The sequence below is a fragment of the Lotus japonicus genome, chromosome 5 (assembly GCF_012489685.1).
Source record: "Lotus japonicus ecotype B-129 chromosome 5, LjGifu_v1.2".
In the NCBI taxonomy this organism is placed as follows: domain Eukaryota; kingdom Viridiplantae; phylum Streptophyta; class Magnoliopsida; order Fabales; family Fabaceae; genus Lotus; species Lotus japonicus.
The window spans coordinates 6,648,298-6,664,701 of NC_080045.1; the positions used below are offsets into that span (position 1 = coordinate 6,648,298).

General features: G+C 37.3%; 2 protein-coding genes across 4 annotated transcripts; both read right to left on the bottom strand.

Moving 5' to 3' along the window:
• Positions 1–433: 433 nt before the first annotated feature.
• LOC130717325 (endo-1,4-beta-xylanase 1-like) lies at positions 434–7,529 on the bottom strand. 2 transcript variants are annotated; one of them, XM_057567524.1, is made up of 9 exons: positions 7,356–7,529; positions 6,664–6,836; positions 5,234–5,601; positions 4,995–5,151; positions 4,400–4,752; positions 4,038–4,215; positions 3,138–3,674; positions 1,453–1,930; positions 434–1,300 (listed from the first exon to the last, which is right to left on the bottom strand). In XM_057567524.1, the coding sequence occupies exons 2-9, from the start codon at positions 6,745–6,747 to the stop codon at positions 663–665; spliced, it is 2,793 nt and encodes a 930-aa protein (XP_057423507.1). In that variant the 5' UTR covers positions 6,748–6,836; positions 7,356–7,529; the 3' UTR covers positions 434–662. The 2 variants fall into 2 exon arrangements, with proteins under 2 accessions (XP_057423507.1, XP_057423508.1); XM_057567525.1 differs by lacking the exon at positions 7,356–7,529 and adding an exon at positions 6,201–6,363 and having other exon boundaries at positions 6,664–6,802.
• Positions 7,530–8,881: 1,352 nt separating this feature from the next.
• Positions 8,882–15,696, bottom strand: LOC130720313 (RNA pseudouridine synthase 3, mitochondrial). Of its 2 annotated transcripts, none has more exons than XM_057570941.1 (9): positions 15,177–15,696; positions 12,625–12,696; positions 12,299–12,457; positions 12,133–12,180; positions 11,963–12,043; positions 11,039–11,155; positions 10,798–10,899; positions 10,512–10,670; positions 8,882–9,486 (listed from the first exon to the last, which is right to left on the bottom strand). In XM_057570941.1, exons 1-9 carry the CDS (start codon positions 15,489–15,491, stop codon positions 9,112–9,114), a joined length of 1,428 nt encoding a protein of 475 aa, XP_057426924.1. In that variant the 5' UTR covers positions 15,492–15,696; the 3' UTR covers positions 8,882–9,111. The 2 variants fall into 2 exon arrangements, with proteins under 2 accessions (XP_057426924.1, XP_057426925.1); XM_057570942.1 differs by having other exon boundaries at positions 12,299–12,468; positions 15,177–15,244.
• Between the last annotated feature and the right edge of the window lie 708 nt (positions 15,697–16,404).

Here is a 16,404-nt window from a genome sequence, read left to right on the forward strand (position 1 = left end):
ATCTAACTCTAAATTATATTGTTACCATTACCAATCAACAATGTATTTAGATACATTGCAGACAATTCAATCTTCTTAGGTACTCCCCTGTTCCTTATTAACTGTCCTATATATTTGTCCACTTAGAGTTTCAAGAGAACATTAAATGATGTTTTTCCAAGAAATGTTATTGCAGGAACAATAAATGAGGAAAGATAATATACATTTTAAAGGGTGAAATAGGAAATCAAATAATACTTTTATGAAAAGTAACAAAATTAATTGCACCCCTTAATATGTGTATTTCTTCTCTTCTTCCTGGACAGTTAAATAAAATCAGAAAAGCATAGCTACTTACAGGTTTATAGCATTCTGTTCATCTTTGGCTATACTGCCAACACTAAATAAGAACATAAAGTTACTACTGCAACCCCCAAATTTGATTCTTTGGATATCAACCAGTAAACCTAAGAATATGATATTAAATCTAAAATAAAATTGTCCAAACAAAGTACTGGTATTAGTAACAACCCATTTTATTTATTTGCCATACTGGATTAATGGCATAGACTAGTAAAGACTAAAGACAACATTAGTACATTACACCACCAACATTGTGTACAAGCAAACCCAATCAAGGAGAAAAGAAGACATGATATTAATTCTTGTGTGAAGCAGGATGCTTATAAATCAATGGATACCACCATTGGGGAGTCACCTTTGTCAAGCACAAAAGTCTTAGAAATTTTCTTTGTTGGTGTCACAACTTCAACATTGTATGTTCCATGAAAGCCTCTGAAGCTGAATTGACCATGCTCATCAACATGATCATGTTTGTGAGACAACCACTCTCGTTTCAGATCAAGGAACCTCTTCCCAGCTTCATTGATGTCACCTTCAGCATTTACCAAGTGTGAATTGTCCCTGCTCATAAACAACTCCCAAAACCCCCACAACATGATGCCTTCTACCGCAGGGTGAGCCATCGCTTCGCGCAACATAACTTCAAGATCATCGGCTCTGACATGTTCATTGATAGAAGACACATCAAGCTCAGTGAACCATATAGGGAGACCAAGAATTCCCAGTTTATCAAGGGAAGAACAAACAATAGGCCCCACTGGACTATCAATGTGGCCTTGAATTCCAACCCCTCCAACTGGGGCACCTTGCTCTTGCAAATCAAGAATATGTTCCATGTATTTTTCTGGGCATGATTTGTTGTCACATCCATCTTCAACATGGTAATCATTCACAAACAGTGTAGCAGATGGATCTAGTTGGTTTGCTGTCTTGAACATTTTTGCCCTGATATCCCTACCTATAGGGACAGAACGAGAAAAAATTGGTAAGGGTAGAAGCAAAATAATGAGTAATTGAATGAGGCAGTATAAATTATTTTGTAACATCTAAACACTTAAGAAAATTTGAGACTGTCCCATTTTGCATCAACCTGGATCCGTCCCTGCTTACCTAGCCTATCTTGGTAAAATGAACCATGCAGCATTTCATTGTTAACATCATAGTGACTGAACTTGCCCTTGTAGCGAGTCAGCAAACCATTTAAACGATTCTGGACTGCTGTCATCAGATCATTTTGATTCAGTGATTTGATCCATTGCTGAACTGTTCCATCCACTTCCCAGAAGATGCAGTGTCCGCGAGTTTCTATCTTGTTCTTTTGGCACAAGTCTAGCAGATCATCAGCATCCTTGTAGTTGAAATTCCCTTGTTGTGGCTCAGTCCAATACCACTTCAACTCGTTTCCAAACACGGCCCAGTTGAAATGTTTCACAAAGAAGTTAACGAAATCTTCATTGTCAATGTTCATTCTACTGATGCATGTTCCAATTGGGAAATTGTTCTGTGTTTGCCTAACTTGCACCATGGTGTTAATGTAGTTGCTAGAGTCAACCCCAGAGAATTTCAGAATAACATCACGCTTACGAATCTGCAATGCAGCAAATGGATATAAAACTTTATATACAAATAATGTAGAGAACCACATATTCTATCAATGAAGAATGGATATGATAAAAAAATTAGGCATTCCAGTCTGAATATACTTAGCTGTTACATTTATTAAGACATGGGGCATTAAGACATGGGGCAATATCCTTACTTTTAAAGTGGTGCATATTAGGGGGACCGTATAGTTTAGTCATCAGAAATAGAGAAATGATAGCAACACACTCTTTTAATAAGAAAAATGTCTCTCATTGATTGGTTGAAACTCATGTGAGCTCCATTAAACATATAGGCTCCACTTCCAACTTAGTAGGACCCACATAAATTTGAACAAATCATTGAGTGTTGAAAAGTGAGTGTTGATAACACTTCTCCTTTTTAATAACACACTCCTCCTGATTGGCTTATTTTTTGTTTAGGTCAACACATTTAAGAAGAAAGTAAGAGAAATGTGACTTTTCAAAAAATAAACCATACACAAGAAGTGTGTTATTAAAAGAGTGTGTTGCTAGCACTCCTCTCAGAAATATTATGCAGATTCTAGCGATAAGGAAATTCATGAATTGGGTTGGAAGATCGTATAAACATAAAATAGGAAGGGGGAAGACATGTATCATAAGTAATCCTGTGGACGAGATAATAGTAAAAAAAATTAATCTATATTCTGGTATCAATTCTATGCATCCTAAGTTCCTAACCATTTTAACACATAGAAATACTATGTTATATTATAAACTTGTTGTGACTAAAAACCTCAAGGCATATACCTACCACTCTGGAGGCCATTATTTGCAGATCATTTGTTCTTCTTTTTTCTTCCTATTTTTCCTTTGGGTGTTGGGAATGGGCCTAGGGTGTGACCCAAATGAGGGATTACTATTTGTAGTACAAGGATGTAGAGCCCGATTAGGAGGATCCAGAACGGAAATCCTCCCACAAATTGCAGGATCCTGACAACTTTGATTTGTACCGCATTTTTTTCTCCTTGCACCAGCCCACGTGCTACCAGAAATTAATTTCCCGATGTTGCTGGTGCATGGAGAAAACCCGTGGTACAAATAGTAATTCACAACCAAATATTACTCATTCAAGCCAGTTCAAGTGCAAGCCATCTTGGGAACTACCCATAGGTTTGTAAAGGTATGCTGCAAAATCAATTATATATGTTATACAAGAAAACTAGATGTCACCTTGTCTGTCTGCATCCTTAAGTATCTAAACCTTGCATGTCTATCAACAGGAAAAATTTGAAGTCCAGCAACCATTAAATCCACACCAGAAGCAGGACCTTGGATATAAACCATAACCTTTGATGGCTGCTGTTCAATTCTAAAGGACCCGCCAATTTCATGCCATCTGTCATCAGAAACCTCCGTTTGTCCTCCATTGACCCATTGGTTGTCAACACCAAGAGCAACATTCACATTCTGTGGCCCACTTGATCCTGAACCAATCCTGACCCATGCAGATACTTGGTAAGTCACAAAAAGTTTCAATTTCTCAGTGATTATCTGAGCAGGACCCATCCATGTTTGAGTCCGACCAGTTACGAGGATGTAGCGCCCGCTTAGGAGATCATGAGGACCAAGAGAATCTCTTGCCATTGGTGGCATTATATGAGGTGAACCTGTTTTAACACTTAAAGTGCAATTACCAAGCGGAAACCATCCGTTGGTGCCATCAGCCAGATTGCTGTTCTCAATGACATTAACCCCAAAAGCAAGATTCTGCAAAACAAAAATCAACTTTGTTAGTTACTTGGAACAAAAATCTCCGCCTATGCTTGCATAGCCCGTCCTAAGCCTGGATAAAGGGGGAATTTTTGTTGGGCCTTCAGCAGACGATGCTGGTTGATATCTTTAATATGGATCAGCGATCCATATAGCCGATCTCACCTAGTGGGATAAGGCTTTGAATGCAGAATACAGTTACTTGAAACATATAGTGTAATAAGGCAGCAGCAAAGTTCTTAAACAATGCTTGTGTGAAACAATTTCAGGAAACACAAATATTAGTATTATTCAGTTTCAGAAAAAAAAAAACATTAGTATTATTAAAATAATTGACAAAACTTGTTTCTAAAGTCCAACCTTTACATCTGGTGGAGTTGAAGGAGGTGTTTTTGCTGCATGCTTAACTACCAAAGTATTGACAAGAATGTCAGTGCCAGAAGGGGGGCCCTCTAAATAAACCACCACTTTTGATGGGGTGCCATTTAGAAGGAATTTTCCCTGCATTGTAACCCAATCTTTATCTGTTGCCTGCACACTTCAGAACACACCAACTTCATTCAGCAATTGAAATAAATGTTAAGAGAGCTCTCTAACATCACCAATGCATAAAAGCCATGATCAAATCATACTGTAGAAAGTTTCATTTTGTTAAGTTTATCAATATTCCAGAATAATAAGCATGAAAGTGATATGCTTCATAGCAAAAATAAGAGACTAACTTTGCAATGCCTATATACTGCTCTCGAAGATCTGGTGTTTGAACCCACAAAGTAGCTCTTACATCAGCATTAGTAACATTATTACCAAATATTCGAACTAAAGCAGTGACCTCATAGGCCAGCTTGCGCTGCACATGTGCAGTTACATCCTGCTGAATCCCGTTCCAGGTTTGTGTGCGTTCTGTTGCTGATGCAAAGAACTTCCCAGACTTCGGAACAATTTTCCCATCTCCCATTGAATCATGCAACATAATCTTGCAGCCTCTTCCAGACCAACTATTCAAGCCATCCTCAAACTGGGGGTTTATTATGATGTTGTCATCTCCTGTGGTAACACATTTTGTGCTTGTGGTCTTTAGAAACAAGAGAAAGAAATACACAAGTTAGTGTGATAAAAATACACAGATTTCACAGTTCAATTAAAAGAAGAAAACTAGCACATGTTTATAGAAAAATCAATCTATACAATGAAAAAGTAATGACTAAATCACAAGTATGAGCTAGATGATGTTCATCAAACAATAGTAGAATTTGCCACTATGTAAAATTGCCCAAAGAAATAACAATATTCATAATTCATAATTTCATGACATACATTATTATTTGGACTGGAACAGTTGATCTCTACTGATCGTATAAGGATGTCAACTCCAGGAGCAGGTCCTTCCAAATAAAATATAGCCCGATCAGGCATAGTTGATAATGAGAATTTCCCTTCCAACTTTTCCCAGCTACCCTTCATAGCAGAAGTTCTGTACAAAACAATGGTTAACATGTAATGGCATTTTTCTACTATAAAACAAGAAAGAGGATGCAATGAAATAAGTTTTATACCTTCCAATGAACATGTAACGAGCAGCTGAACCATGATATTCTAGTTTCAGAGTAGCTAGAACATCAGCAGATCCCTGAGAAAGCCCAGATACTCCAACACAAGCTGAAACCGTGTAAGTGGAACCAATGGATATTCTGTCTGTGATATCTTGCTCAAGACCTTGCCAACATTCCTTTCGGTCAGTGATAACTGCATAATTACCACCCGACTCCATTGAAATTCCTCCATGATTACCTGTGTCAGCTGAAATTACATAGCCATTGCAGCAATTGAGATGCCAAGAGTTAAGCCCACCAGAGAAATCATGATTGTGCAAAATATTAGGACCCTGACAAACAGTTGGACCAGAGATGTTTCCTGCCATGATCTGTCAAACAAGACAATATCAGAAAACAATGGTGCTAAACACCAAGAAGAAACTATGTACCTAGATGGTACAGCTTGTGATATGTTTTGAATGTGTGTTTTACACGCCGCGAAGAACTCCCCCATTCAGGGACGGAAACAGAAGAAAGGGGGAAAAATTTAACACATTAAACAAAATCAAGTGACAAATTGCAAAAGACAATATACAAATTGAGGGGTGAATACAACATTTAAATACTACTTTATTAAGAAAAAAAATCTAATGCTTTTTGGGTAGTATGGTTTGACAAATCTCTTGAGGGGATGGCTGCCCCATTTTTAATCATCTTGGCCCATCCCTGCTCCCATTTGTGATCTTCCTTAAATAGCGCAGGAAGAGGAGGCAAGGAGTTCTACTGCTTAGTGCACATCAGGTTTCATCTGCTGGCTATTTTTTTACCATAGGATTTGTTTAAACTGTGTTGTTTACTATATACTACTTCTACAATCGTAAGAAGTTGCAGCATTTGACTTGAGAAAATCTTACCGATTTTACTGCATAATTTATTATACACATTGCTAATCTAACGTAAGAAATCAACAACACCAAGTAGCTGTAACCTTTGATACACTTCAGAGCAAAACATATAATCTGCATTCTGCAATGAAGCTTGAGAAGGTTATCTGAGAGGGTTCATCTCAGTCTCTCAGACTCCATCCCTTACAATGTCACCAAATTGTGTATCATAAGATGCCAATCTCTTAGTTGAGCATTAATAAAAATCTGCGGTGAAATTCATTATACTCAATAAAAGGAAAGAGCCAAACAAGGGGTACTAAAGCAAGTGTCTGGAAAAAATGTCATCAAGTTATAACTAAGTGTGTGTTGAGATAACAGTTGAATGCAACATGAACCGAATTTCATCCCAATCCATGAGAACAGATTCATTCACTTTTTATCATGAAGTGAGTGCTAACGTCCATTTGCACCGGTACCGACCGGTATCCAGACATAGCCTAAAGAAATAAGACTACTGACAAAGTGTAAAAGGCATTCAACAGAGAAAGAGGCAGGGTAAGGTACCTGAGACTGAGATTTCTTGTGCTTCCTGTGGGAGTGAGACTTGAAGACACTACTTCTGAAGCAGCAGACAGAGAACCTCTTCATTATATACCCATCCACTCAGCAAATTTAAGAGTGAAGGCTAAGGAAAACTGAGAGGCCAACCAGCAATTTTCCTTCCCACCCATCTTCATCTGGATTTATAATATCATTATCCAAACTTTGGAATCAATAATCATGAACAATCCTTTCAAATAAACCCAATATAAAAAGGAAAAAAAAAAAATCTCTTTTTTTTCCCCGTCCCAGGTTCCTGTGCTTTTTGCTTTGTCTTGCAGATTAGTAATGCTTGAATTGGAATTGAAGCTTGTGTAAGCATCACAGATTAAGGAATGATGCTTTGATTCCTTAATTTCACATTAAATATTCAATCCTTGTTAGAGACTTAGATTGCAAGATTTTGCAGTGTTAGGTGGAGATAACTTTCCCTTCTGCACGTATAAGATTATGGTACTGAACAAAAAAACTACACATCCAAACTCCAACATATAAATAAAAGATAATAAAAACTGAAATTAAACTAAAGACATTACCCTATAAGTTATAACCCTTGAGAAATTCAGATGAAACCAAATTTTCTTATGTGGAAGATAATAAAGATAGGAACAAATATTATGTTGAAGCGAATCAGAAAACCTAGTGACTGCGGTTACCTGAATCAGAAGTTGTTCTGTTTCTGTCTGTGTGGTCTGGTCCAACATAAAAAAGCAGCAGCTGGGGAACACACATCATCGTACTATGACTATATATTGGTCCACACTCCACAGAATGGAAAGCACTGCATGAGGAGATTATGATCTGGGAAGACCAAATCTTAAATTCTCCTAGGCTGCAAATAAAATAACATTTCGCATTTTTGTTTTTGTATTTGTCAACAAATAAAATTCAGGTTTTTTTTATAGGTAAATTTTTCATTCTCAACTCATATGTCCATCAACTCTTACCATTTGAGTTATGCTTCATGGGCAAATAAAATTGTGGTTGAATTAGCAACCTACACAACAAGCGTTAATCTTTTAATGTAGTAAATTTGTATAATGCCTCTCGAAATTTTATTGTTTACCAGTTTCTTAGAACTGTTGAGCAATTTGGTTCCGAAATGTAATACCCTGAACATAAAAATGCATATTTGATCTCGGGTTCTTAATTCTAGAAGCTAGTTTCAAAACAATGTTCGTAAAATACTAAATTAAGTTGCCTGATTTTAAAAAACCAACTGGTACAACTCCCCTTTTATATATTACGATTTAGTAATTCTCGGAACTATAAAACAAACAATTTGGATACCGAGTTTTAAAATCGGGTATTGTTTAAGGAACTTCATTCCAAGTTTAAAAACCTGTAATTCATTAATATGGACGTGGAGTTTTTTACCTTATGGATTTTAGAATCCGGTAGGATTAGGACATTGACAAAACCTATTTTTAATAGCAACCATGGCATACCAAGAAAGAAGATGATGAGAAAAAGTGAGGAACATATGAGAGGAGAACAACGAGAGCGATGTGCCCAATAAATGTGAGGAAGGAAGTTGTATGCAACACTGGATTGAAAAATAAAGAAGATGAAGAGAAGAAGTGAGGTAGTGAGGCGGTAGAGGATGAAGAAAGGGAGTGAGTGAGTGAGTGAGAAAGAAGATGAAGATAGAGGCAGAGTGTTTCGTGGTGTGATGGGGGTGTGACAATGTGAGGTGAGTGAGGGTGATTTTGATTAAAAAAAAGTTCGGGTAAGATTCAATGTGATTTTTTGGGTGAGCTCAGAGTATCAATCACTGACAGCAATGACAAATTCCCTAGCAGCGGGTGAGATTTGTTGTGATTGGGGTGGGAAAAACAGCCCCAATAAAATTTTGCAGTTGGTATTCACTTTTTCTTGTTTGGGCTTCATAGACCTTGCGATAGAACTTTGGCTTATTTGATTCATAACCTTTACTAGACGTGGTATGCCACCATTAATACTATTATATGAACAAATAAATACATTGTGTATAAAGGAAATTTCTAAGCAGATATCCTCAATCCATATTTGAAGGCGAGAATTTTGACAACCAGTTTCCATCATGAATTTAATTGTACGTCTCGTTTCTCTATCCTTCCAGCTTAAAAACAATACATTATGAAAAACATAAATCTCTCAAATAATAACTTTGCTAGTGCTTCCAAAAAAAACTTTCCTAAGGTAACTGAAATGTTAATTATTTTAATTAGCGGGATAGAAAATGAGAATACAAAGGAAACAGGTTCTTGATTTTTTCAATCATATGCCAATACTAAAATTTAATTAGACCTAAACCTCTTATGCTGTAGTAATGGAAATCTTAAATGCCAAAAAATAACAGACCTCCCTAAACTTAATGACATCTATTTCTTTTCCCATAGTTAATCAACCAATTCAATATTGCACTTTTTCTCAAACTAAATACGAAGACATAAGATTCCAACTAATCCTCATATGTGAAGGCATTGTTGCAACAAAGCGAAGAACATCAGGCTGCTCCCTAAGTGAAGGGTGCAGTTCTTCAGGGCTCTTTTCAAAAACATGCAGAAACTTAGAAATGTTGGGGAGCGCAAGTTCTCTGCAGTGAAGATGCAGTAGAGGGACCTTGGACAAAACGCTTCCCTTCTGAACTTCTAGGCCTTCTGGCCTCCTCATCCTGTATGGTTTTCCAGTTGTTGGCTCAATATCGACTCTCGGCATTTGTTTCCATCGGTTATGCACAAACCAGCCATACTTATAGTCACCTACTATTGGTGTGCCGAGTGCTTCAGCACAATGGACACGCAACTGGAAAAGGGGAGCAGAAATCACATGAAGCAAGGAATAAGTAAGTTGCTTTTACTCAGCAAAACTACAATTATATCAAAGCAATCAGATGACGATTTCATTATTTTATCAGACAGTAGGAACTGGAATCAGTTCATCTTCAATGAAAGACAGCAAGAAAAGGATACAGGAGGCATCTTTTAGATATTGTTAATGATAAGAATTATAGGTTGCGGATGAAATGGGAAAGAGAAAAAAAGGTCGAGAACAGTAATATATTATATAAACGACCTATGAAAGGCTCTGATGCCAACTTAAAATTTGGATTAGGCTAACTCTATTCCAAAAACCAACTTAGGAGTGAAGGTTCTATCCTATATAAAGACTATTTTGTACATATGTCTAGTCAACGTGGGACCTTAACAATAGCTAAATAATTACTCAACAAGTCAACATATTCCATTTTCTACGTGGATTAAAGTTTAGATAAGGGTAAGTCTTGTCCTCAGGCAAGGTTAAGGCCACATGGAAGGCACTCAACCTCAATGAGATTTTAGAGTGAGATTGTATTTATTTTAGCTACCAACGGGTTTCCTATAATCAAAGCCAAGTTCTAGCTTTGTAGGTGCGGAAGGTCAACCCAGTCAGCCACCCCCTGTCAGGGATTTATTGATAAGTCTCACATTCACTAGAGATAATGAGATATGGTCAAATAAGTGTTCATATAGGGTAGAACAACCCTCACTTCTAAGCTAGTTTTTGGAGTAGAGTTAGGCGTAATGCAAATTCTAATATGATATCAGAGCCTATACTAAATCCATTAATTGGAGACAACCCGTATAAAGGGTAGAGCAAGCTTTTGGTGTAGAGTTATGCCTAACCCAAATTCTGATTAGATTACCCAACATATTCTAAAGATATTCTACAATAATTAAAAAAGAAGATCCTAATTAGACTTCAAAAGATATAAAAAGATAAATTATGTCTACTCTCTTTTTACCAACACATTTCAGTTGAATGTAGAATAAAAGCAGCATCCAAGATACCTGATGCTTCCGGGAAGTAAGTGGACGCAGCTCAACCCATGAGCACCCATTTATCTTTGGACCAAGCACTCGATACTCAGTCACAGCCTCTTGGCGAGGTTCTATAGTTGAATGATGAGCTAGCATGACCCTCTCAGTCTTCCCATCATTCAGAAGTACCTGAAATAAGACGGCATGCAAACATAATCAATTAACACACTAGAAGATAGCAATCAAATTAGACTTGTTATCAGTTATCACTGGATGTACGCACAGAGATGAAACTAAAATGAGAAAGAATGAAAACCTTAGAAAGAGGAGCGTGAATTATGCCTTCCTTCTCATTGGGAGTCCCTATGACCAATGCCCAATACCTCTGATATGTAGCTTCACATGCATCATTCCAAGCCTAAAGTAGCCCAATGAATGTAAGTCAACAGTGAAATACAAAACTTTTGGTTGAGTGTTTTAAAAGACTGTATGTGTTTCACCAAGTAAAACACTATTTACAGAAAATAGAAGTTCACTACTTCATGCAGATAAGGCACCTTACAAGAAGATTTTGCGCTGTTAATGTTACTGAATAACCATTGAAGATGAGATACGCTATCTTTTGTTCTCCCAAATAATAGGATGCCACTACTCTCTTTGTCAAGACGGTGAACCTGGAAAATCCAGCAAATGAATTAAGCTGTCATGTATGATCAATAAGCATCAACCATTTCTATAACAGCTTCCGATTCACAAATGAAATTAGGATAGAGAACATCAGAAGAGAGTGAAAAAAAAATGAAAACAAAATAGCATTTTTTGGTATTTATTATGAAAACAGACCATGATTAAAGAAACCCTCTAACAAAAAGGTTTCAGACAGGTTCATTTTGTTAATATCAACAGTTCTAGTTTAGAGATGAGTAATGAGCTTAAGCCCTATGTTTCAACAACTTATGGTATCTTCCTTGTTCTTATAAATGATAATCAAAGTGCTTCTCCACCCATCATTTTAGATCTGATTATCTCAATGAACAAATTTAAGAGCCAGGTTATACCATTCTCTCTGAGGCACTTCCAAACTTCAATGGGAATATTATATAGCCTAATTGCTTTACCTATCTCCATGCTCTTAGACAAATCTTATGGTATGTAAGGATAATTAAAGCAAAACATTGAGAGAAAAAATCTTAACAGATGATTCAATTGTCAGGAAAGGTAAGCCATCCAGATTCCTACAAGATATTAGAATGTACAGACCTCAAGGTCTTTCGTCTGACGAGAGACCAGGACAAGAAGCAATGAAACTGACCAAAACCTTCAGAGTGACCAATTATTTTAATCTTTTAAGATTTTGTAAAAAAAGTGGGGCCCGCCTATCTAAATAAACAGATATATCTGTTTGCTGCATGATGATGATTCATTTACTTTTATGTATAAACCAAATTATTTCATTGTAATGATGTATAAGAGTAGTTTACCAGTTTAGGACCCTCATCATAATCATAGGACAGTGCTGCAGCAGCCAATGCATCCATGCTATTATGAACTGGAAGATTACCCTACAAGACAACAGGCAGGAAATCAAATCCCAGAACAAACTCAAACTCAAAGTGAATTTGTGTAAATGTGAAAGAATAGGCATTCAAACCTTGACAGGCAATTTTGGAGGTTTATTCAGCACAATAATAGCAGAGTCCTGAAAGCAATACATTTTAACACAATATGCAATAAATAAATATATTGCAGTGCATCTGAAAAATAAGTAACAGCAAACTAGAAAATAAAATAAATATAGCTTTAGAAGAAAGGCATGCCTTGTATATCACAAGCCTTTGCAGATACTTAATTTCATCAGCATTTGGATACAGTGTTCCACTTGGTATTGCATCATATCTTTTCGAAATCCTAGTCTCAGCCATTGATACAGGGACGTGAAGTCTGGCTCCAGGCTTCATTACGTCATTAGGTCTCATCTGCAGTTAAGCTGCATAGTTGTAGTATTATTACACCTAAAACATATTATAAGTAATTCACTTTTTCTTAAGAAGAAGAAAAACACAAAGACGAATAGTAACGCATCCAAAGCACAGCTTGTAATAGAAACTGGTCCAATAAAATGGTACATGTAAACATGAAATACCTTTCGCATAGGTTTCATCCGCTCATCCTTCTGAGTGAAAGAGTCGGCAGCAATCAGGTCCTCCATTTGCACCTAAAATAAGAAATTATCAACAGTCTGTAAGTACATTTTTCAATCACCACATTCATATCTGACCCTTTAAAATGATATAAATCTTATGTGACACGGAAAATGTAGATCCTACTATTGTCTTCCAACTTGCAAACTAAGTAGACCATCATCTATATCAGACATGCACTTCCTTCCTAAATCAATTCTTCTATGTACTTTCAGGACACCACAAGATATGTAAAAGGAACTATATTAACTAATATTTTGGAAACAACCACCCTAATGTTAAAGGTTAAAATTAAAGCATAATTTAATATGAAAAGCAAGTTGCGAACCACAAATGTTTAATTTAGTTTAATTGAATTACAAGCATAGTAGTCAATCGCGAATCGCGGCCTGTCGCGAATGACTCCCAAAAATAAAATCCCATAAAGGGAAGGCCGCGAATAGCAGGATTTCGCCTGTCGCGGCAAGGGTCCTCTACGCTAGGCGAAGGCGCGTTAAGGTATAGGTTGAACTTATTCGATACCATTGATTCTGGTATCGAATAAGTTCAACCTATACTACAATTTTCGAGTAAACAGCCATTTTGGTCCTTGAATGTGTTCACTTATGACGGACTGGTCCTTATATTTTGGAAATGGTTGTTTTTCATCCCTGAATGTGTTGCCGTCGGTCAAGTTCATCCTTGGTTGAGTTTTCCGTTAGTCCCTGAGACGGAAAAGTCCAACTGGCACATTTTTTTCCATGCTAGCATCCTACTTGGCACATTTTCTTTTTTCCTCCTAAAAACACGGTCAAACTCGTCCCTCACTTATGCTTCTTCTTCCTCTTCTTCATCTTCTTTATCTTCCTCCTCTTCATCATCTTCACCACACCATCACCATGCTTTTTTCTTCCTCTATGAAGTACCACCACTATCACCATGCTTCTTTCTTCTTTCGTTTGGCCATACAAATCAAATAGGAGCTTGCACTTGAACCGGAGCTTGGTTAGGGTTTCCATTTTGCGGATTAGGAACCCCTGAGTCCGAGGGTTCCACTGGTTTTGATTGTTCCATCGATTGGGACTCGGGGGTGGCTGAAAGTTGGGTTTTGAGAACTGGGTCGTTGGAAGTTGGGGTTTTGAGAAATGGGTGATGGAAAATTGGGGTTTTGAGGAATGTGTTGTTGAAAATTGGGGTTTTGAGGAGTGTTTGGTGGTGGTTGTTGTTGATTCCACGCTTGTTGAGGAAATCGATTGGGAAGTGCATAGGTACTGGTTTTCTGTTCCCCTAATTTTCTGTTCCATTTCTTGCTCTATCGTTTCTTATTCTTCATTTCCATAATTTTAACTTCAAAATGGGTCTTTGGTTTTTGAGTCCTTTTTCGGTTTCAATTATTTTCTGCATTCCTGTGTTGTTCACCTTGTGTGCTTATTCTTCCTGTGTTTTTCATATTAATTTGTTTGAATTGCTTGAATACCACCTCCTCACTTTGATCTGCCACCTAGTGATACTTGCACTGACTAGTGACTACTCTATTGTTCTTATGGTCTAATGGATCCTCTTTGATCAACAAGTGTCGTTACTACTGTAATTGAATTCAGCATGTTGTTTTATCTCAGTATGTTGTTTTCTTTCAGTCATTATTACATTTCTCAATTTGCTTAGAAATTGGTAGTGATCAAATGGGGCAGGCGGGTTTACTGGTTCGATCTCATGTTGTCAGCACTGCAATTAAAACCTTTGTTTGTTGCACATGTATCTTGACCAGTTGGGTTTTTTTAAGATTTGGGGTTTTGTTTGGAAAAGAGATTAACATGAAAAAGATGATGTTTGGGATATGAATATGTTTTCTTTTTTCTGGGTAAGATGATGAAGAAGATGAAGATTGATGAACATGATGGATATGTTGAGTTTCTTTTTTTATATTTATTTTTTATGAACTCAGAGTTTTTGTTTTTTCTTAGGGGGACTAAATTGACTAAAGTGACATAACAAGATCTGAGTTGTCAAGCCAAAGTGGCAAAAATTGTGACACTTGGACTTTTCCGTCTCAGGGACTAACGGAAAACTCAACCAAGGATGAACTTGACCGACGGCAACACATTCAGGGATGAAAAACAACCATTTCCAAAATATAAGGACCAGTCCGTCATAAGTGAACACATTCAGGGACCAAAATGGCTGTTTACTCTACAATTTTCTATATTTAACCACTCTTCTATTTCAGTTTTATTCCGTTTTTTTTTTTTACTTTAAAGCGATACTCTAACCGCTGAGTTAAGTAGGTTATTTATCCTCCGCAATAGAAAAAAAGGTACCTATCTATCAAATCAATGGATTATAGATATAATCTTACTTATAAGCAATACCAACCCAATATCAATCAACAAGATTGAATCATGCAATATTCATCTTGACAAGAATTTATCTACTTAATATCATAAAGTATGTATCAAAAAGAACAAGATAACTATGATTACAAGCTCATTGGCAAATTTAAATAGTGGATACTTACAAGCCCCTTCCTAAAATGAGACTCGATAACGGAACCCCATGTGCCCTTGAAGTAATACTTAATCCAATTGACTGCTGTGACATGATCACGCTGCTGCCCAGAAGCACCAGGCAAGGGGTGACCAGGAAAAGGAGGCAATGATAGTATCTGTCTGGGTTTTGGGCCTTCTTTGGGCACATCCAAGCGGGCAATGTTGTTAGATACTCTGATTACTGGTTCAACACAAACAGGCCTTGGGGGCTGAATTCTAGAGTAGTGCCTCACTGCTGATGATAGCCATGACCAGCTATTGTTTCTGCTCACGTGATTCAGCATCTGTCCCCAACAAAGATAAACAACACTAGTCCATTACCAGAAACACGGTGGCCGGAGACCGGAGTGGTCGCCGGTGGTCGGGAATGGGCGGAGCGGTGGTCGGAGGTGGTTTGGGCAGCAGCTATGGGAAGGTGAGACTTGAGAGATATTGGCCGGGGGAAATTAGGGTTCCTATTCTGAATTTGGGGATTTTTTTTTCTTGGTCAAATGAATTTGGGGATTAGAAGCTCAAATATGGACTTGGGCTATTAAAATTCATGGGCCTTTGCACAGTTAAAAAAAAACAAATTTGGGAATTTCTGTAACTTGTTATTTCCGTCCATGGCCATCGCGGCCGCCATGGCCCCGCACACAGTGTTTTAAAACTCGGCTCGGTCGGGGTACTGAGTCACTGAGTCACTGGGTCATTGGTTTGATTGCTTGACTCGGTGTATATTAAAAATAATAAAAAATGTCCAATGCAATATAAAGTTACTATAAAAAAAACAAAATACGTTTTTAATCAACAACATCCTGGTGGTGCAGTGGTAGTTTTCCTATATATAACCTCCATGGCCTGTGTTCAAACCCTGCTGGCACCATTTTTTAACAAAATATCACGTTTTTTACCCAATTATATACAAAATGTTTGCAAATTGACAAAAAAAACAATTTAAAAGGCCCAATAGGTTAAATAACCCAACTGGACTGAAAAAAAACAATGTGAAAGGGTTAAATAATTACTGGAAAATGGGCTTCTATCTAGCCCACCGTTAACAAACTAACAAAAAAAAAACAAGAAATGGGTGACTCGCCGGTTCAATAAAAAACCGGCCGAGTCACCGGTTTGACCATTAAACCGGTCGATTCAAACCGGTTCCAGTCGAGTGACTTGCACAATCGGTCTGATGTGAGGCTCGGACCGGTTAGGTCA

Bases quoted from the DNA above. Each gene is read 5' to 3' on its own strand.
- LOC130720313 (XM_057570941.1), bottom strand. From the start codon at position 15,491: ATGCTGAATCACGTGAGCAGAAACAATAGCTGGTCATGGCTATCATCA. The intron at 12,697-15,176 runs GTAAGTATCCAC...TTCTTATTTTAG, and splicing joins CTCATTTTAGGAAGGGGCTT to GTGCAAATGGAGGACCTGAT. The intron at 10,900-11,038 runs GTGCCTTATCTG...GGGCTACTTTAG, and splicing joins GCGCAAAATCTTCTTGTAAG to GCTTGGAATGATGCATGTGA.
- LOC130717325 (XM_057567524.1), bottom strand. From the start codon at position 6,747: ATGAAGAGGTTCTCTGTCTGCTGCTTCAGAAGTAGTGTCTTCAAGTCT. The intron at 4,216-4,399 runs GTTAGTCTCTTA...TGTGTTCTGAAG, and splicing joins CAGTATATAGGCATTGCAAA to TGTGCAGGCAACAGATAAAG. The intron at 1,301-1,452 runs GTAAGCAGGGAC...CTGTCCCTATAG, and splicing joins ATTTTACCAAGATAGGCTAG to GTAGGGATATCAGGGCAAAA.